This window comes from Rhinoraja longicauda, chromosome 30, assembly GCF_053455715.1.
Source record: "Rhinoraja longicauda isolate Sanriku21f chromosome 30, sRhiLon1.1, whole genome shotgun sequence".
In the NCBI taxonomy this organism is placed as follows: domain Eukaryota; kingdom Metazoa; phylum Chordata; class Chondrichthyes; order Rajiformes; family Arhynchobatidae; genus Rhinoraja; species Rhinoraja longicauda.
Genome location: NC_135982.1, coordinates 16,669,919 through 16,690,957, shown reverse-complemented (window position 1 = coordinate 16,690,957; position 21,039 = coordinate 16,669,919). Strand labels below are relative to the sequence as shown.

Below are 21,039 nucleotides of genomic sequence, written 5' to 3'. Positions count from 1 at the left end.
ATCAGTACGTGTACACTCCCCAGCGAGTGCAACATGGCTGTTGTGAATACACTTCAATCCAAACCTTTACTGCCAGGGGTGTAGGAAAGCAGCTGTATACGAATCATGTCAATTGTGCCCCTTAATGCCTAAATCGTTGATTGATTTTCTCTGCCCAATTGCTGTGTGAGATAGTTAGCAACAATCCTGTTTTATTCCCACCAGATCCCAGCTGTCCATGACTTTGGACTCTTCATGTCTTTGATCGTGGCCTGCTGCTGGGTAGCTGTTCTATTTCTTATGCCAGCTGCCCTCTGCATTTGGAGTCAGTACATCTCGCCTCTGGAGATCTCCTGCTGCTCCAGGTAGGAACAAGCGTCTTTATCTTCTTCTGCATTTATCAAAGTGGAAAGTGACTTTGCTGAAGAACACCGGCTTAGCACTGGGAATACTGTCAGAAGTCATTACATGTTGCAACATTATTATCAGTGTTAAGCTCGGTTATCATATGAATCCACGACAAATATTTGTTCTATTTACCAAACAACTCAACAGGGCGACACAAACAAGGTTGTCTCAGGATTCATTCACTAATGGGCATATAATCTTTTTTTTAAATACACACTAATTATGCTCATCTGCTCACCCCATGTTCACTTCCATTAACTTTAAAAGCAGGTCTATCACCTTCTGGGTCCGAATGCAATCCTGACCATTTTCACTCTTCCTGAGGTTGCACGTGTGACAAAAAAGCACCATTGAACCATTGGCTGTCAATGGTTCTTCATTGTCACCTGCGCACAACAGTGCAATTCTCTTGCACAACCCCTAAATGCACACTCACCACATTTTGGCACTGTTTACAAAGGGAAAAAAAAGCAGTCCAAAGTCCGGTCTGCATGTTGGAAGTACTGGAGCGCCCGCAATGCAGGTAAACCTCGCCCGGGCTGCTGCAGGTCCACGACCACCGCGGTGTCCCTCTCCCCTGCCGACCGCCTCAGTGTCCCGGGTGGTGCCTCCTGCAGCCGACCTCGAAGGTACCGGAGGCAATACTCTCTCCTGCTTGCGCCTCGACTCCCCGGCCTTTCTGGGCCTCCGGGCAACAGTTGGACGGACCCTGCATTGTACAGAAGCAAGGTCGGCAGCATCCCGATTCGTGACCGCGATTCGGCCACCCGAGCCGTTAACGTGCACACTGGCACAAGAAGCATCGAAGAGGGGGATCGGTGAGCTCCCTGCAGTGGTGCAGGGAGATGCAGCCCAGCTACCTCCAAACGTCACCTCCAATGATACAAGAAAAGTGGAGGAGAAAAATAAAGTCCGATCCTCTCACACAAAAATAAAACACCTCCTAGCTAGGATTAGATTGGACCACAGCGGGTGCCCGAAACCATGATCACATTTAGCGCTGACTCGCTTCACACTCTGCCGATTCTACAGCGTCGCAAATGAGGGTTTGTCCTGAAAAGCAGATCCTTAAAGCAGCGACTCAGCTAGGTCTACTGTGGAGGTAACAGAGATTGCAATAGAGAAAGAGGGTACTCCCTGAGGAATATGCCAGGAGAGATGTACCGTGCGTTCGTGAGGCCAGAGGATGCATTGGGACTTCCAGTAGAAGAGTCTGGTGCAAGGCAGCTCACACGGAACATGCATGTACACCACAGAGATGCACATGTGTGCATGCACATGCATGAACTGAACACGCCCATATGGGTTTGTGTGCATGTACACAGGAACAGATGTATGTACACACAGACACACACATAGATGTAGACCATGCACATTCACCCAGCCATATCCACGCATACAGACAGAAATATACTCCCATATGCACACATGCTAATGTACCCAAAGTAGATAGAGACATACACACTTAGATGCACATACATATACACAGATGATATGCAAGATGTGTACACACACTTTCTGCTGCACTATTCTCACCTGCCATTAATGTTCTACCATGTTGCTCCCCATGCAGGGGTCAAGTCTTCACATACTGGGAAATAGTTTATCTCGATGTGCAGAGTGAAGTTAGCAAACTGTTGGATGCTGGCAGACTGTACTTCCTGCGAAGCTTCACCTTATGGTTTTATTGATGTTTGAATGTTTGGTCTCCTGGCTTGAATATCAACCATGGTTGCCACAGAATAGATTCCCTTCCAGCCTCACCACATCAGAGCATTTGATTGTGGATTAATTTAGTGAATACCATAGCTGGCATTGACTACAAAGCAAAGTTAATTCCTGTCTCAGGAATCTTTCTCCCTTCTTGTTCTGCTTTTGCACAATAAGAGCTTTATGTGTAACTGCTTAACATGGCAAACTGTGAGGAAGGGTCTCCTAATGGGGGTCAAGGAATATAGGTGATGATCCAACAGCTCGCATGCATTGTCAGAGTCCCCTCAGTGTGGGATTATTAACAGTAGCAGGAATAGGTGAGAGAATTATTCACAAAATGCTGGAGTAACTCAGCAGGTCAGGCAGCATCTCGGGAGAGAAGGAATGGGTGACGTCTCGACCCGAAACGTCACCCATTCCTTCTCTCCCGAGATGCTGCCTGACCTGCTGAGTTACTCCAGCATTTTGTGAATAAATCGATTTGTACCAGCATCTGCAGTTATTTTCTTATACTATATATAGGTGAGAGAATGCCCGTCAATAGTGGTTGCTAGTTCAAGAATGCCCAGCACTACAATAGTCTACATTTATTGTGAACAGAATGAAGCACTGCTTCTTTCTTCTCCAACTTTGCTTTCCTCCCACACTCCAAAGACGTACAGGTTTTTCAATTAATTGGCTTGGTATCAATGTAAAATTGTCCCTCGTGTGTGTAGGGTTGTGTTAGTGATCGGGGATTGCTGATCATCTGCATAGACTCGGTGAGCCGAAGGACCTGTTTCCGTGCTGCATCTCTAAACTAAACTAAATAATAATTCAATAACCTGTTTCGTAAAATTGGCCCTAGTGTGTGTAGGGTGGTGTTAGTCAGCGGGGATCGCTGATCTGCATAGACTCGCTGAGCCGAAGAATCTGTTTCCTCGCTATATCTCTAAGACTAAACCAAATAAAGATCCAATAACCTGTTTAGAATGTACAAATGCACCATGGATGCAGGAAATCTGAAATGAAAAAGGCTCTTCTTTGAAACTATGCCGTGAGGGGTCTATTGTATTAATCCGAGAGGGAAGAGAAGGGGCTTTTTTGCCGCTGTATCTATAAGCTAAAAAACTAAACTAAACTAGACTCAACTCACTAATTACAATGCGAGAGGAGGATATTGGCCCCTTGTGTCCATGCTAACTAGCTTCCAGCAGAACAGTCCCGGGTACCATGACCCCATTTATTTCCCTGTAGCCCTGCAATGTATTCTCTCTCACAAGTCCGTCAACTACCATTGGTTCTCCATTTCCTTTGCTGCCAGAGGAGATGGAATCAGATACAAGAATAATCTTGTTTAAGAAGCATTTAGACAGCCACTTAAAGGATGGGGTTCGAATGCAAGCAAATGGGATTGGTGTGGATAGGAAAAAAAGTTGGCGTTAATGTGGTGAGTTAAAAGGCCTGGTTCTTTGCTGTATGACTGTATGATCAATGCTGGTGGATCTGCCGAGCATCTTGTGTGGGATTGTTGTGCATCAACTGGAATCCATTGCCTGATTATTGGTATGGTATGCTATTGGCAATAATTGGAGTGTGAAGACAGTCCCTTGATTTGCCTCGGGGGACGAGAATTTTGCAGTCTCCACATGAGAAGCAGCCCTCATAAGAGACTCACTTCCAACCCATGGAGACAGTGGCTGCCTCCTTGGCTCAGCTGGAAGCCTGTGGTTGTACTGAGCAGGACTTGCCATCTTACTCCTCCTGTTCTGTTTCACCCCTGTTTCACGTGGTAAAGCTCCAGGTCTCTCTCCAGGCCGCAAGAAGACCTGATCAGGGGCGGCACGGTGGCACAGCGGTAGAGTTGCTGCCTTACAGTTCCAGAGACCCGGGATCGAACCTGACTATGGGTGCTTGCCTGTACGGAGTTTGTACATTCTCCCCGTGACCTGCGTGGGTTTTCCCTGGGAGCTCCGGTTTCCTCCCACGCTCCAAAGACGTGCGGGTTTGTAGGTTAATTGGCTTTGGTAAAATTATAAATTGTCCCTCGTGTGTGTAGGATAGTGTTCGTGCGCGGGGATCACTGGTCGGCATGGACTCGGTAGGCTGAAGGTGGCCTGTTTCCGCGCATTATCTCTAAACTAAACCACACTAAACTGAAGAAGGTCCTGAACCCAAAACCTCACCTGTCCATGAGCTGCAGCCTGACCCGCTGAGTTGCTCCAGCACTTTGTGTCTTATTTTCTCTGGGTTATCACAATGTGTAGCGTGTGATGTGGATTCACCAGCAGGAGGTAATTTTTAATTTCCCAAGTGCAAAAGTGCCAGGACATTCTTTGTGAAGGATTTCAATTACCTGAGCATAACCTGGGAGACAACACGTGCAAAAGATACAGAGCGCTCAGAAATTCTAAATTGCATTCAGGAGAATTTTATTTTAAGCCAAGCGTAATGAGAACGAGAAGGGTAAAGCTGGGGGGGGGGGGGGGGGGGGGGTATTTTTAATTTACATTCAGGGAATGAAGCTGGATATTGGAAGGAGAATCAGTGGGAAAACATTTGTGTTAATGATCGTTTTTTCATTTACATATCGTGTAAGAAATGGAAGGAAGAGTCATCTGTTCAAATGCTCTTTCCCTCAACCCCATTCAACCAGATAGTGTTAAACCCCCTATCCCTGTGCTACATTTCTGTGATCACCCCATATTCCTTGTTTCAACTGATAACTAGTTTAATTTAATTTAGTTTGGAGACACAGCATGGAAACAGCCCACTGAGTCCATGCTGACCATCAATCATCAGTATACATTAGTACTATGTGATCCCACTTTCTCATTCACTCCCTGCACACCAGGGGCAATTTTCAGAGACCATTTAACCTACAAAACACGCACGTATATGGGATGTGGGAGACAATAGACAATAGGTGCATGAGTAGGCCATTCGGCCCTTTGAGCCAGTAGCGCCATTCAATGTGATCATGGCTGATCATTCACAATCAGTACCCCGTTTCTGCCTTCTCCTCATACCCCCTGACTCTGCTATCATTTAGAGATCTATTTAGCTCTCTCTTGAAAGCATCCAGAGAATGCTTCTGAGGCAGAGAATTCCACAGATTTACAACTCTCTGAGTGCAAAACTTTTTCCTCATCTCCGTTCTAAATGGCCTACCCCTTATTCTTAAACTGTGGCCCCTGGTTCTGGAGTCCCCCAACATCGGGAACATGTTTCCTGCCTCTAGCGTGTCCAACCCCTTAATAATCTTATATGTTTCGACGTGAGGAAACCGGAGCACCCAGAGAAAAGCCAGATGGTCATAGGGTGAACGTGCAAATTCCACGCACACAGGGTGAAACCCGGGTCTCTGGCGCTGTGAGGCAGCAGGTCTACCAGCTGCACTGTGCCGTTCTAAAAATCTACCAAGTTCTGCCGTGAAAATACTCGGCAACTGAGTCCTCCTGGGAGGAGAATTTTTATAACTTAATTATCCTGTCAGCGGGGAGATTTCTACTCGTCTCTCTCGTGAATGGCTAACCCTTTATACTGTGACCGTGACACTGCAGTCAGGGGAAATATCACTCTTGCATCTATGATGTCAAAGCCCCGAGTGGACCTTCTGTATTTCAGAGAGATTGCTTCTCATTCCTCAGTCTGCTTAATCTGGCCTCGTGCGGCCACTGCTCCGGAAATTGACAGAGATAAAGCAGGAATGACGGTCTTGTCTGCCCGACTGAGAAAGAGACTTAGCTGAAGTGAAACCGAGCGTCAACAAGTCGTGGAACATGAGGATTAAAAAATATATATTTGCAAGGATCTGAAGTGAAAGCAGACAATGTTGAAAAACGCTCGGTAACTCCAAACGCTTCGTGGAGATAGAAAGGAGAGTTAACACTTTAGTTCACAGCCCCTTCATCAGAACCAGGATGGTGAGAAGACAGAGGTGGTTTAAGTTGCAAAGGGGGTGGAGGAAGCTACGGGAATCAAATATTGCTAATTTTGGATCAAATATTGCTGATTTTCAGAATAGGTCATCTATGACTAAACAGAAATTAACAATTGAATATAAAGCACATTCACAAAAAAGGCTGGTCATCTGCTTCATACCTATATGGTAGAGTGGAAACCAAGGTTGCCACAATGCTTATAGACTTTAGACTTTAGAGACACAGAGTGGAAACTGGCCCTTCGACCCACCAAATCCGTGGCGACCTGCATTCACCCCGTACGCTAACACTATTCCTGCATGCGAGAGACAATTTTACAACTTACCGAAGCCAATTAACCTACAAACCTGTACAACCTTAGGAAAATGGGAGAAGACCGGAGTAACCTGGAGAAAACCCGCACGGTCACGGGGAGAACGCACGAACTCCGTGCGGACAGTGCCCGCTGTTAGGATTGAAGCCAGGTCTCTGGTGCTGTAAGGGCAGCAACTCTAACATTGCGCCTTTCGAAGCTCTCAGTTAACCAGATGAATGAGGGCAGTTGAGGAGAGAGGAAGTAAAGCAAAGCTCAAAGGGACACATGGAACTGAGGGATGCAGGACATGGCTGTTGGTGGAAATGTGAAGCAGAAGAGGATGGTAGAAATATCAAGTAATACCGGCAGCATGTTTATCTGAAGCTAGGCCAAGTGGACCCGTTGGGCCCAAACCTCTCCTGCATTGGTGCAGCACCTTCTCCTCCCCCCCTCCCCTCTTCCCCCCTCTATCCCCCTCACCACCTCCCCACTCCTCCACCTCCTCTTTCCTCCCCCTCCCCCCCACTCCATGCCCCTCAACCCCCCCCCCCCTTATCATCCCCCCTCCCTCCCTCCTCCGGTTCTCTGGCGCTGTAAATCAGCAACTCTGCCGCTGTGCAAACGTGCCGCCCCAGAGTGCAGAGGAGATTGATGAAGATCTTGCCAGGTCTGGGAAATTGTAGCTGTGAGGAAAATCTGGCCGAGATAGCCTTGGTTTCTTTGCAACAGAAGAGACTGACGGGAGACTTCACTGAGGTGTAGGGAAATGACGAGGGGCCTCGACAATTCAAGTAGGATGTATCTCTGACCAGAGGGGCGAAACATCACCCTTATTACAGGGAGCATAGATTTAATGACAGACTGGATTAGAGAGAAGGTGAGGAAGGAATTTTCACCTGGACCCGAGGATTCTGGAACTCACTACCTGACACGGTTTAGAGACAAATCTCCCCGTCACATTTAACAAGCTGGACACAAACCTTGAAAGGTGTGACTTGGAGCACCACTGACCAAGTGCTGGAAGATAGAATTAGACTTCTTTGCCGACTGCTAAAGATGTAATAGGCCAAATGAACATCTGTGTCACAAACTTCCCATGATTCTGTTTATCTCTGGCACAGATTGCAATTCTTAATTTGCAAGGTTGAGCAACATCGCAAGGCATCCCAAGTGGAGGTATCTAATTTTATCTCATCATCAGGAGACCCACGTTGTTTTCTATATTATCCTGGTACTTCAACGGTTCTCATTATGTCTGCACTCAGCTGTTGCGGTCAGAGAGTGTTTTTAGTTGTTAGTTTTAGAGATACAGCGCGGAAACGGGCCCTTCGGACCACCAAGTCTGTGCTGGCCAGCGATCCCCGCACATTTCCACTATCCTACACACACTGGGGACAATTTACACACACACCAAGCCGATTAACCTATATACCTGTACGTCTTTGGAGTGTGGGAGGAAACCGGAGATCTCGGAGAAAACCCATGCGGTCACGGGAGATCGTACAAACTCCGTGCAGACGGCGCCCGTAGTCGGGATCGAACCTGGGTCTCCGGCGCTGCAAGCGCTGTAAGGCAGCAACTCTACCGCAGCGCCGTCATGCCACCCATACGCCAGTAGCCATAGGACTAGGAGTAGCCCCTTGTGCCCACTCTCCATCAATCAAGGCATTAGCAACCTCAGAAAATGTCCAAAAGTGAAGGAGTCATGAGTGTTTTCTGGAAATTACTCTTCAGGTAAATTTCCTTGTGAGCCGTAACTACTTGCACACTGCAGGAGTTGTGAAAGTGAACCAGTATGGGCACAATGGCTGCCGGCCCCTGTGGGGACACAGCAGTATTGGCAACATGGCGGCACAATAGACAATAGACAATAGGTGCAGGAGGAGGCCATTCGGCCCTTCGAGCCAGCACCGCCATTCAATGTGATCATGGCTGATTATTCTCAATTAGTACCCCGTTCCCGCCTTCTCCCCATACTCCCTGACTCCGCTATCCTTAAGAGCTCTATCCAGCTCTCTCTTGAATGCATTCAGAGAATTGGCCTTCACTGCCTTCTGAGGCAGAGAATTCCACAGATTCACAAATCTCTGACTGAAAAGGTTTTTCCTCATCTCAGTTCTAAATGGCCTACCCCTTATTCTTAAACTGTGGCCCCTTGTTCTGGACTCCCCCAACATTGGGAACATGTTTCCTGCCTCTAACGTGTCCATCCCCTTAATAATCTTATACGTTTCGCCGGTGGTGCCTTCCAGCGCCAGAGAATGTAGAGTTCGATCCTGACTACAGGTGCTGTCTGTGCGCAGTTTGTACATTCTTCCCTGTGGTTGCGTAGGTTTTCTCCGGATGCTCCGGTTTCCTCCCACACTCTAAAGACGTACAGGTTTGTAGGTTAATTTGGCTTCTGTAATTGTAAATTGTCCCCAGTGTGTGGGATGGTGATAGCGCTAGTGTAAGGGGGGATCGCTGGTCGGCGCGGACTCGGTGGGCAGAAGATCCTGTCTCCGCGCTATATCTCTCCAGTCTAAAGTTAAGACTAAAGTCCCACTGCACAAGATGGAGCTTTCTCTTCACTGAAACCTGAGGAGATGAAATCATTCCTTTGTGAGCGCAAGCCTGGATAACCTCTCCGGTGGTAGATTGAACACCAAAGTGTGGAAACGGACAGAGATCTGCTACAGCCATGTGGAATGATTCTGGTGTGAGGAAGACCAGAATCATTCATCATGACCACTGCACATGACAGTAGACCATTGAAAGTCTTTCTTGGTCATTCCTCATATACATTCAAAAGTTCATAAGTGATAGGAGCTGAATTAGGCCATTCGGCCCATCAAGTCTACTCCTCCATTCAACCAATAGACAATAGACAATAGGTGCAGGAGGAGGCCATTCGGCTCTTCGTGCCAGCACCGCATTCAATGTGATCATGGCTGATCATTCTCGATCAGTACCCCGTTCCTGCCTTCTCCCCATACCCCCTGACTCCACAATCCTTAAGAGCTCTATCTAGCTCTCTCTTGAATGCATTCAGAGAATTGGCCTCCACTGCCTTCTGAGGCAGTGCATTCCACAGATTTACAACTCTCTGACTGAAAAAGTTTTTCCTCATCTCAGTTCTAAATGGCCTACCCCTTATTCTTAAATTGTGGCCCCTAGTTCTGGACTTCCACAACATTGGGAACATGTTTCCTGCCTCTAACGTGTCCAACCCCTTAATAATCTTATACGTTTCGATAAGATCTCCTCTCATCCTTCTAAATTCCAGTGTATACAAGCCTAGTCGATCCAGTCTTTCAACATACGACAGTCCCGCCATTCCGGGAATTAACCTAGTAAACCTAGGCTGCACGCCATGGCCGATCTATCTTTCCCGCTTAACCCCATTCTCCTGCCTTCTCCCCATAACCCCTGACACCCGTACTAATCAAGAATCTATCTATCTCTGCCGTAAAAATATCCATTGACTTGGCCTCCTCAGCTCTATCTCTGCAGTGCCAGCCTGAGATAAATAACAGACTATGGAGAATGCGTTGTTCATCAGATAGGTCCAGGTAGGATATGACGTCATTGAAAACTCTCTGGCGCTTGACCCTTTGGTTTTTGGCATGTCCTCACTGCCTACCCCGAGGTCTCTTGGCACCCCTTGTGCCCAGCCATGGGCGTAACGATGCCCAGACCCATCGAGTACTCCCAACTACACAACCATGTAAGCACTTGTGGTGTCCTAAATGATGGAGAAAGAAGATCACCATTCACTGCAGCGCATTCCCCAGACTTTGGGAGGTGGGCAAGCAGTTCTGAAAGGCGGCGCAGCGGTAGAGTTGCTGCCTTATAGCGAATGCAGCGCCGGAGACTCAGGTTCGATCCTGACTACGGGCGCCGTCTGTACGGAGTTTGTACGTTCTCCCCTTGACCTGCGTGGGTTTTCTCCGAGATCTTCGGTTTCCTCCCACATTCCAAAGACGTACAGGTATGTAGGTTAATTGACTGGGTAAATGTAAAAATTGTCCCTAGTGTGTGTAGGATAGTGTTAATGTGCGGGGATCGCTGGGCGGCGCGGACCCGGTGGGCCGAACAGCCTGTTTCCGCACTGTATCGCTAAATCTAAAATCTAAAAAAAAAATCTAAATCTGAAGGTGGCCAGCCAAGTCCGCCAGTATCTATAGAGGGTCCCTTCAAGTAAAAGGAAAAGCAAGCCACAGGCACAACCTGGTTATAGTAAGACCATTCCACAATGATTGTAGTTTGGAGTTTTGAGTTCCAATATACATTCGAACAAATGAAAGTGACGGCTGAGAATTTTAATGTCACTCCCCCACCCTAGTCATCTTGGCCGTTTCATTTGTGTCTACAAAATGATGGAGTAACTCAGCAGTCAGGCAGCATCTCTGGATAGAAGGAATGGCTGACGTTTCGGGTCGAGACCCTTCTTCAGACATCCATCTGCTCATTTCATTGTTTGTATCCCTTTGTTGACATCTCCTCCACAGCCAACAATGGACCATTGTGGGCTCCTGGGGACATCGATGCCGCCTCTGATTTGTTCTGTACCCCCCCTGACTCCGAGTCTGGTGAAGAGTCTGGACCCAAAACGTCACCTATTATTTTTCTTACCGGCCTGAGCCGCTGAGTTACTCCATCATTTTGTGTCTATCCTTAAGTGTAAGTCTGATTCCAGGGAATATCAAACCGTATTGGCTTGCATTGAGACTCGATGAACGTGATCGATCCAATGTGAACTGCAAATAATATTTGGGTCGGATGCTGCTAATTTTTATCCAACTCCGTGGGGCCGAAGGGCCTGTTTCCGCGCTGTATCTCTAAATCTAAATCCGTCCCTCACATTTTCTTAATAGCATGCTCATTTAGAGCTGGTTAGCACCTAGAAAATGTGCAATGCTTTGAGTGTTAATCTCCCTTGAGCTCAACCATCTCTTAACATAACATTACCCTGAAAAAATATTTGTAATAGGCCTCCATGAAATAATTTCCCTTCATTCAACATTATTAAGGCTGGCACTTGAACTGCGTGATATTTTTTACAGAATTTCCCTAATCTATTACATTTTCACAGAGAAGCTATTTAAATAGCCCAGATGACTTACAGCATTTCCAAGTGCTTCACGAAGAATTAATTGCTTTTAATTGCACAGTTAAACAGGCAAATGCATTTCCCATTTTGTGCACAGCTGGATTTTAAAATCAGCAATCTAATGAATGAGCAATTACTTTTTTTTTAAAAATGCTACTGGAAGGAAACTGAGAAACAGCTTCCTCTTTTATAAATATCTGTAATGCCCACATTGCAAAATGAAGGGTCGTTAATGATGTGCCTTGTATCATTGATGTCTCCAGAGATGCAGCCTGACCCGCTGAGTTACTCCAACATGTTGTGTCGACCTTTGGTGTAAACCAGCATCTGCAGTTCCTTCCTGCACAATTGTACATACAAGTTAGTCATGGTACTGCCAGAAGTGGGAACAGTTGTCTATGTTTCTATGCTGTGCTCATCCTTTATGTGAAAACTGTACTGCAAAGCTGAGATCAATGGAACCTTTACACAACAACACATTTGGGGGGGGGGGGGGGGGGAAACAACCTTTATTTGTAGAAAAGAAGGAAAAACTGCAGAGGCTGAAAGTCTGAATTAAGACCTGAAATCTACTCAGCGGGTCAGGCAGCATCTGAGAAGAAAGGTCATCAAAACTAGGAAGGTGAGAAAGCTGGTTAGTTTTAGATTGAGGAGAGGGTGACAGAGACAAGGAATGGGACAAGAAAATATCTCTGGAAGGGTGAGGGCTGAGTTGCCAAGATGATTCCAACATTCACAGGGCCATCTGATTAAGAAGCTGCTGAGGGAAGATAGAGAGAGACAACGAAAGTCAGACTTGTGAAATTGTGGTCAGAACAGTTGCTGAACCAGAAACCCGCTGTAACCTTTCAACACCTTGCTCTTTGGTCAGAGGGCGGTGAATCTGTGGAATACGTTGTCACAGAAGGCTGTGGCAGCCACGCAAATGGATATTTTTAAGGCAGAGATAGATAGATTCTTGATTAGTACGGGTGTCAGGGATTATGGGGAGAAGGCAGGAGAATGGGGTGAGGAGAGATAAATCAGCCATGATTGAATGTCCAAGTAGACTTAATGGGCCGAATGGCCTAATTGTGCTCCTATCCATTATGAACTTAGCAAGAGGCTATTTACCTCTGCCTGAAAAAATATTCAAAGACTCTGATTGCACTCGTCTTTGAGGGAGATACATTCAAATATTTCATCCAAAGGGAATGAGAATGTCATTGCTAGGAGTTATAGTGAGGAGGTCATAGCTAAGTGACCACCAGCAAAGGGAGTAAACAAAGAGTGCATGAACCCCCTGTGGACTTTCCCCTCCAGGACAAGTATAAGCTTTTGAGATACTTTTTTGAGGGGACGGGTGGGGAAATGACCTGTGTTAGAGGAGAGTAGCAGCAGCAGAGTGCTGGAAATGCTCAGCGGGTCAGGCAGCATCTGTGGAGGGAAGACGCAGGTGAAGTTTGTGGAAAGACTTGGGGGGGTTTCTGATCTGCTTTTGCAGCCTCTTTACACACTTCAGTAAAGCTTTTAGTCAATGGTGATCACTACAGGATGTTTATGGCAGGGAACCTACAATAGGTTGGGCAGCATGGTGGCACAGTGGTAGAGTTGCTGCCTTTCAGTGCTTGCAGCGCCAGAGACCCGGGTTCGATCCTGACTATGGGTGTTGTCTATGGTTGACTATGGGAGTTTGTACGTTCTTCCCGTGACCGCATGGGTTTGCTCCGAGATCTTTGGTTTTCTCACACATTCCAAAGGTGTGTAGGTTAATTGGCTTGGTATTAGTGCGAATTGTCCCTAGTGTGTGTAGGGACAACGTGTGGGGGGTCAGATTGGACTCGGTGGGCCGATGGGCTTGATTCCACTCTCTATCCCTAAAACTAAAAACTAAACTTAAAAAATAGTGATGCCATTCATTGTGCTCTAATTCTCACTTGAAGATGATCATTGCAATCATTGTTACACAACTGCTCTTTGTCGAGCATCAGCCCATTCCAGAATGTTACACATCGTTTCAGTGTGCACAAATGGACTGTACAATGCTCTGAGGAGTTGTGAATAGCATAGAAACATTAATGACTGTTCCCACTTCGGGTAGTACCATGACTAACTTATACATCATTCTGCAGTTGTACAGGGCCCTAGTGAGACCACACCTGGAGTACTGTGTGCAGTTTTGGTCTCCAAATTTGAGGAAGGATATTCTTGCTATTGAGAGCGTGCAGCGTAGGTTTACTAGGTTAATTCCCGGATTGGCGGGACTGTCGTGTGTTGAAAGACTGGAGCGGCTAGGCTTGTATACAATGGAATTTAGAAGGATGAGAGGGGATCTTATCGAAACATATAAGATTATTAAGGGGTTGGACACGTTAGAGGCAGGAAACATGTTCCCAGTGTTGGGGGAGTCCAGAACCAGGGGCCACAGTTTAAAAATAAGGGGTAGGCCATTTAGAACGGAGATGAGGAAAAACCTTTTCAGTCAGAGAGTTGTAAATCTGTGGAATTCACTGCCTCAGAAGGCAGTGGAGGCCAAGTCTCTGAATGCATTCAAGAGAGAACTAGATAGAGCTCTTAAGGATAGCGGAGTCAGGGGGTACGGGGAGAAGGCAGGAACGGGGTACTGATTGAGAATGATCAGTCATGATCACATTGAATGGTGGTGCTGGCTCGAAGGGCCGAATGGCCTACTCCTGCACCTATTGTCTATCATCTATGGCCATGTGACCTGTACAAAAGGCTTTGAGACAGTATTTAGAGAGATTGAATCTACTTGAGGAAGAACAAGAGGTTTGGTGTATGTTTGGTTTAGTTTAGTTTAGAGATACGGCGAGAAAACAGGCCCTTCGGCCCACCGAGTCCGTGCCGAACAGCGATCCCTGTACATTGACTCTATTCTACACACACTAGGGACAGTTTTACATTTATACCAAGCCAATTAACCTTCAAACCAGTACGTCTTTGGAGTGTGGGAGGAAACCGAAGATCTCGGAGAAAGCCCACGCGGTCATGGGGAGAACGTGCAAACTTCTTGCAGACAGCACCCGTAGTCGGAATCGAACCCGAGTCTCTGCGCTATAATGCAGCAACTCTACCCGCTGCGCCACCATGCCTGCCGCCTTGTGTTGGTGTCTGTGTGACATGTCTGGTTCATTCAGACTTTCTGCGATGCTAACCCTTCATTTGCTTATCTAACTCCATCTTTAATACATATTAATCAAGGGCCCCCATCCAGGGCCTGTGATCAGGAGATTTAAATTCTGAAGAACAAAGTTTCATTTTAATTATTTGAGTTCTTGATGACTGACTCACACAAACCTCTTGTCCCTCCCCAAGTTGTTTTCACTCTCCCTGACGAATGCTGTATCAAAGCCTTTCCTATTTGTGGCACGCAGCAGATAAGAGACTCAGCTTAGATGCCCACTGTTAAATGGTAGAGCTTTTTAATTCTACAATGTTTTCGAGAAGTCAGTTTTGCACTCCCTATCATTCTTCAATATCCCTTTTATAATAAGACGTGCAGAATGGTACTGAGCATAACCTGAAAGATTGCAATACGATTGAAACTAATGGCGTCAGACATATTCAGAACATTTATGTTTCTTTTTGAGAATATTTGAAGTTATTAGCATAAATATCAGTCCCTTTTCCTCATACAATTATTTATCCATTAAACCTTCAGTCACAGAAAGCTTGGAGGATCGGGGGGGGGGGGGGGGGGGGTGGGAGGGGGTAGTGGACATCCTTTATCTGCTGTCTTCTATGAAAAGTAATAGAGAAGAATTGTACCATTTTCCACAGCAGACTCATTTTCTTCCCAGCAGTTTTCGTAAATGGTGTTATCTTTTTCAATTATGTAGGACTATGCTAAATGTCTTTTCAAAATGCCATTCTGCATAGACCTGAATTGAAAACCTTGGTATCAGTGATGTGAATAAAATCCATTTGCTGGTATTTTCACATGTACTCTTTCCTTATCACTCATTTCTAAGGCGGTGTGAACGCAGAGAAACAGAGAAGATAAAATGGTGTTTAGTGCATTCTGGACATTGACCTGCATTTAAAAAGAAAGATGATGTTTGCGATTTTGGAGCAATGGTCACTCGCCCTTCAATTGCTGGTCAATTGGATGTGCATTTTTATCACTTCTGCATTTTTAGTTTAGTTCAGAGATACAGTGCGGAAACAGGCCCTTCGGCCCACCGAGTCAGCACCGACCAATGATCCCCGCACACTAACACTGTCCCACACACACTGGGGACAATTTTACATTTGCACATTTATACCAAGCCGATTAACCTGCAAACATGTACGCCTTTGGAGTGTGGGAGGAAACCGAAGATCCCAGAGAAACGAGGAGAATGTACTAACTCCGTACAGACAAGTACCCATTGTCAAGATCGAACCCGGGTCATTGGCACCTGTAAGGCAGTAGCTGTACTACTTCGCCACAGTGTTGCCCAGGTTTAATTCAATTTTGATTATTACATATGGGTTTTTTTGTGGGAAAGGACATTTTTGGGAATAACCCTTGCAATGCTCATGTGGAAAATTGCAATCCCTTGTGGGTCGTATGTATCTCAAGTAGAAAGTGTTGGAAACACTCTGGTCAGGTAGCATCAGCTGAAAGTGGAGTGTTTGTGATCGCTCAGTTGCCAATGACTAAAGAGACATTATTTATTGACTAATTTGGCAATGTTTGGCTGAACTCTCCATGGTCAAAAGACTGCCGCGGCACGTCCCGGAGACCAATTTAGCTATAAATAATTTAATAGAAATGAAAAGTTATAAAGAAAGGGCTTTGCAGAAACATACCACCTTCCATGACCTGAACACTATAGTGTTCAGAAAATAGTGTTGTCACTGTAATGGGCAACATTGAAATAGGACAGTACTGCTGTTTGAATAGGGATCAGTATTACATAGGATGCTTGGAGAACACTTCCGTTCTTTAAATAATGCCAAGAAATATTTTGCCTGTGGGGGCAGACAGTGGAATAATTTTAAAAAGCAAAACAATATCTAGCCTAAATACTTTGCAGGCCAGGCATCATAGTTAGAGAAGCAAACAGTGTTGATGTTTCAGGTCAGTCACCTTTCATCAGAGCGATGCTGTGCCGAGTATTTCCAGTTTATCTGCTCCATTTCAATTTGCCTGACTGAAATGATTTAAGCTCTACTCTGAAAGGCGGAACCTTGGAGACATGTCATGAGGGAAGGGCGGGAGAACAAAGGAGGACCCGGCATGGGGGGGACTGCCATGTGGGGGGGTGGGATAGAACAAAGGAGAACCCCAGTTGGGGGAGACCGCCGGCAGAGAGGGGGGGGCAGATCAAAGGAGGACCCGGCGTGGGGGGGGACCGCCATGTGGGGGGGTGGGGTAGAACAAAGGAGAACCCCGGTTGGGGGGGACCACGGGGAGAGAGGGGGAGGATGGGAGAACAAAGGGGGACCTGGGTTGGGTGGACTGCCGGGAGAGAGGGAGAGGGGGGGAGAACAAAGGAGGACCTGGTGTGGGATACTTTGTAAATTTGTCGGTGCCCTTTATGTGGTGTCTCTTTGCATACCTTGGGTACGCAAAACAAAGAATTTCACTGTGCCTTGTCACTTGTGACAATAAAGTATTCATTCATTTATTCATTCATTCATTCATTCATTCATTCATTCAGGGTGGAGCACTCTCCCAGGGGCCGCCGACGTGGTCAGGCCTCACAAGTGGGTCTTCCACTTCGCAAACCCGTGCAAGGGGTAATGTGCAGCCTAAATCAAATGTTATTGATACCACTGGGGTTAAGTCAAGTTTATCGGAGATCAGACCCGGGTAGCTTTAATTTCAATTTAAGGGAATGAGGTGGGAAGTAGATTACGTGATATTAGCGGATAACTGTTTAGCATGCTTGAATGATATTCATTATTTCAGGAACGGCAGAAATCCATATAAAATAAAAGAGTAACTGCTTCCATTAGTACAGGAGATAGAAAAGGTAACATAAGCTTGTTAAATGCACATCAGCTGTTATCACTAACAGTCATTTCTAAGCATTCGTGAAATTAAGGAAGCTTGCACCGCATTTTAATGTCACCGTGAAAAGTGATTCTTGCAGTTATTCACTGACTTCCTTGTACAAGAGAAGCAAAGAAGCAGTCAGTAGTATCAGTGACATTCTATCTGTGTCACATGTAAAATTCATGATTGATTTTCAGTAAGCATGCAAAGAATAAACCACATGAACCGTAGATTGATAATGATAAAACATTTCTCCGGTATAAAAGCTTTTACCTGCGTGAACTATTCTAAGATTAGTGATTTAAGCTCTACATGCTGGGAGAGTCTAGGACCAGAGGCCATAGCCTCAGAATAAAAGGACATACCTTTAGAAAGAACATGAGGAAGAATTAATTTAGTCAGAGGGCAGTGAATCTGCGGAATTCATTGCCACAGAAGACTGTGGAGGCCAAGTCAATTGATATTTTTAAAATGGAGGTTGATAGGTTCTTGATTAGTAAGGATGTCAGGGGTTATGGGGAGAAGGCAGGAGAATGGTGTTGAGAAGGAAAGTTAGATCAGCCACGAATGAATGGCGGAGTAGACCTGATGGGCTGAATGGTCTAATTGTGCTCCTATAACTTATGATCTTATGAATGTTCTACCACCATTGTTCCTGTATAACATGATCCCCCTGCAAAATTAGATGATCTTCATTCATTAATGGCACCCAAATTGCCTAACAGCAAGAAAAAAGTTGTCATATTCTTAAAAACACAAAATATGGCCAGAACATTAAAGAGCAAGCTTAAAATAAGGTTGGAGTAAAATAGATTTCATTTCGCAGCAAGAGTAATTCTCGACTAGGAAAGACTACTTATACATTTCACTCAAGAAGGCCAATTGTATTATTCATTTTCTTGTGGGTGTGGCTGCGTAATATTCCTGAAGCCTGAAATAACTTGTTGAATCGAACATAACAGATTAAAAATGGCCAATATGTTTTGCGTCAAGATGTTTCGTTTTGTTTAGTTTAGAGATACATCGCGGATACACGACCTTCGGCCCACCGAGTCCGCACCAACCAGTGATCCCCGCCCACTAACACTAACCCACACTCACTGGGGACAATTTACATTTATACCAAGCCAATTAACCTACAAACCTGGATGCTTTTGGAGTGTGGAAGGATATCGAAGATCTCAGAGAAAACCCATGCAGATCACGGGAAGAGCGTACAAACTCCATACAGACAAGCTCACATACTCAGGATTGAACCCAGGTCTCTGTCGCTGTAAGGCAGTAGCTCTACCGCTGCGCCACCGTGCGAATCACTTTGTCACTTATTCCCATAAATGATTAAATCTTCAAACTGGTCGCCCTCCTGAGACCGAAATGTACGATTTACCACCAACCTGCATGTCTATGCGATGTGGGAGGAAATCAGGGTATCCGGGGAAATGTGCAAACTCCACACAAGACAATTCTCAAAGTCAGGTCAACGAAGCTGTGACGCATACAACTCTACTGAGCGCATCACTATAATACATTTAGACCAACATTTTGAACAACGTTCCAATTTCTTTAAACATGGAAAGGGGGGGAAAAAACGGAAATAATGGATCAGGATGTAAACGGTTGAGAGAGCTATTTTTACTGTTGTAAACCTAGTGTTTATGTTGGTTTGATCAGTGTAATATTAGTAGCTGTTGCTGCTATAAATGAATGAACTAAAAGCTTGTTTTTTTTAATGAGAAATCAAGGGAGTCTGAACTTCCCTGCTGGCAATCCGAGGAATAAAGTAATTGTATTTAAAGCCTACTTTACTTTCCTTATTTATTTCAAATATATTTGTGTTAACAATGCCCTTTGAGAGATAAAGGAGTCCCTTTTGTTTCATTCTAAAGCAAAATCAAAGTCTAGCATAACAAAGAAACACATAATTTCACTGTAAATTATACATAGTGAAACGACTGAAACAAAAACACAGTTAATCATTGATTAATGTCAGTGCTTATGAATATTTGAACAATGTTTGGAAAGCATTGAATTTAGATCTACAGAGAGCGAACACGCCTTCCATGTAGATGCATTGCTGATTTGATGGCACTGCCGTTTTACTTAAATCTATATACTAAAACTCTCGTTTGTTTGTTTGTTTGTTCCTGAACTACAGCCAAAACGGTACACGATATCGCGACAATTTTAGGCACACCTTACTCACCGTCGTCCCTTTGGTTCCTAATGGAAGAAGTTTAATTGAAATCGGTGTTATATTTTTAAAGTTATTCACATTTTAGAGTTTAAATCCATCTCCTAGGGAGAGAGGGGGGAGGGAGGGAGGGAGGGGGTGGAGGATGGGAGGGAAGGGAGGGGGACGAGGGAGGATAAGGGGGACGAGGGAGGATAAGGGGGTTTGAGGGGGATGGGGTGGGGGAGGGGAGGAGGGAGGGTGGAGACCCAGAGAGGGGAGGGATGGGAGGGGGGGAATGGGGAGGGGGAGTGGGAGAGGAGAGGGTGCTGCACCAATGCAGGAGAGGTTTGGGCCCAACGGGTCCACTTGGTCTAGTTGTACTTAAATTCCAGCGTTGCAAGTGTACTGCTTTGTGAAGGCACCTGTGTCTAGAAAATGAATTCTATCACATCTGTTCTCAATGCCATGCAATTCAAAATGAACTTTTCCACGAGTTCACAGTGATATCAACGATTTTAGATCGACTTCACGTGTGGAATATCAGAGCCGCCGAGTCAATCCAGCATTTTGTGTCCATCTTCGGTATTTCACGATGCGAGACGACTTGAAAGAAAAATGAAAATGCTGGCAATACTTGTCAGGTCAGGCAGCCTCCATAAAGAGAGAAAAACAGGGTTAACCTTCAGATCGATTGTCATGGTGTGATCTCTATCAAAGTTCTCCGCATTCTTGTCTGCACTATTTGTTCGTTCCCATGTGAATGATGCAATCAGTATGGGGGAAGACCCCAGAACCTCATAAATAACAGTTCTGAGGTGATCCCAGTTGAGGAAGATGGCCTTGGCTTAGGCTCCCTATCCATTCCTAAAAGTTGCCCCACATTTGTGATCTCCAGAATATAGTGGCTTCTGGTCCTCCCTTCACCCATTCTTTGTTCCATTCTTCTCAGCCTTGCAATCTCCTCAGATGGAACAAGAACAAATCAAAGTAACCCAACAGCAGTAAGGGAAAAAATACTATTGAAAATTCCACTCCAACCCTCTGGGGCAATCAAAACTAAACCAGGTAATTGCAGGGAGCAGATGTTATTTGTGAAACAGCAGCTGTGTCGAATTTGGCGTTACCATTTTCAAGTACCTGGAATCAGACTAGGTCAGCAGTCACTGTAATCTCCCTCCTCATTCCATTGAGTTTTTATTGAGTTTAATCATACTATCTCCAACACGACCCTTCCCCCTCCACCCTTCCCCCAAGAACCATCTGAAACCATTACAATCTTTAAGACCTGAAAATAATGTTCTCTTCAGCATTTAATTATGCAATTTTATTTAAATTTCAGCTTGCCTTCGTTAAAAACAAAGGAATATCAATTAATTAATTAATTCGTTGATTGATGTCTTTGCAAAACTAGGAAATTGTGATTCCCAGCACTCACTTTGGATTTGGATTTCTACGGTTATGTCGATGAAC

General features: G+C 45.4%; 1 protein-coding gene across 6 annotated transcripts in view; it reads left to right on the top strand.

Annotated features, from left to right (window-relative positions):
* The window catches only part of disp3 (dispatched RND transporter family member 3), a 374,656-nt gene that overhangs the window by 281,087 nt on the left and 72,530 nt on the right, over positions 1–21,039 (top strand). For all 6 annotated transcript variants that reach the window (XM_078425714.1, XM_078425713.1, XM_078425711.1 and 3 more), the window contains one exon: positions 205–344. In XM_078425714.1, coding sequence (XP_078281840.1) covers positions 205–344 — 140 coding nt within the window. The remainder of the gene's footprint in view (positions 1–204; positions 345–21,039) is intronic.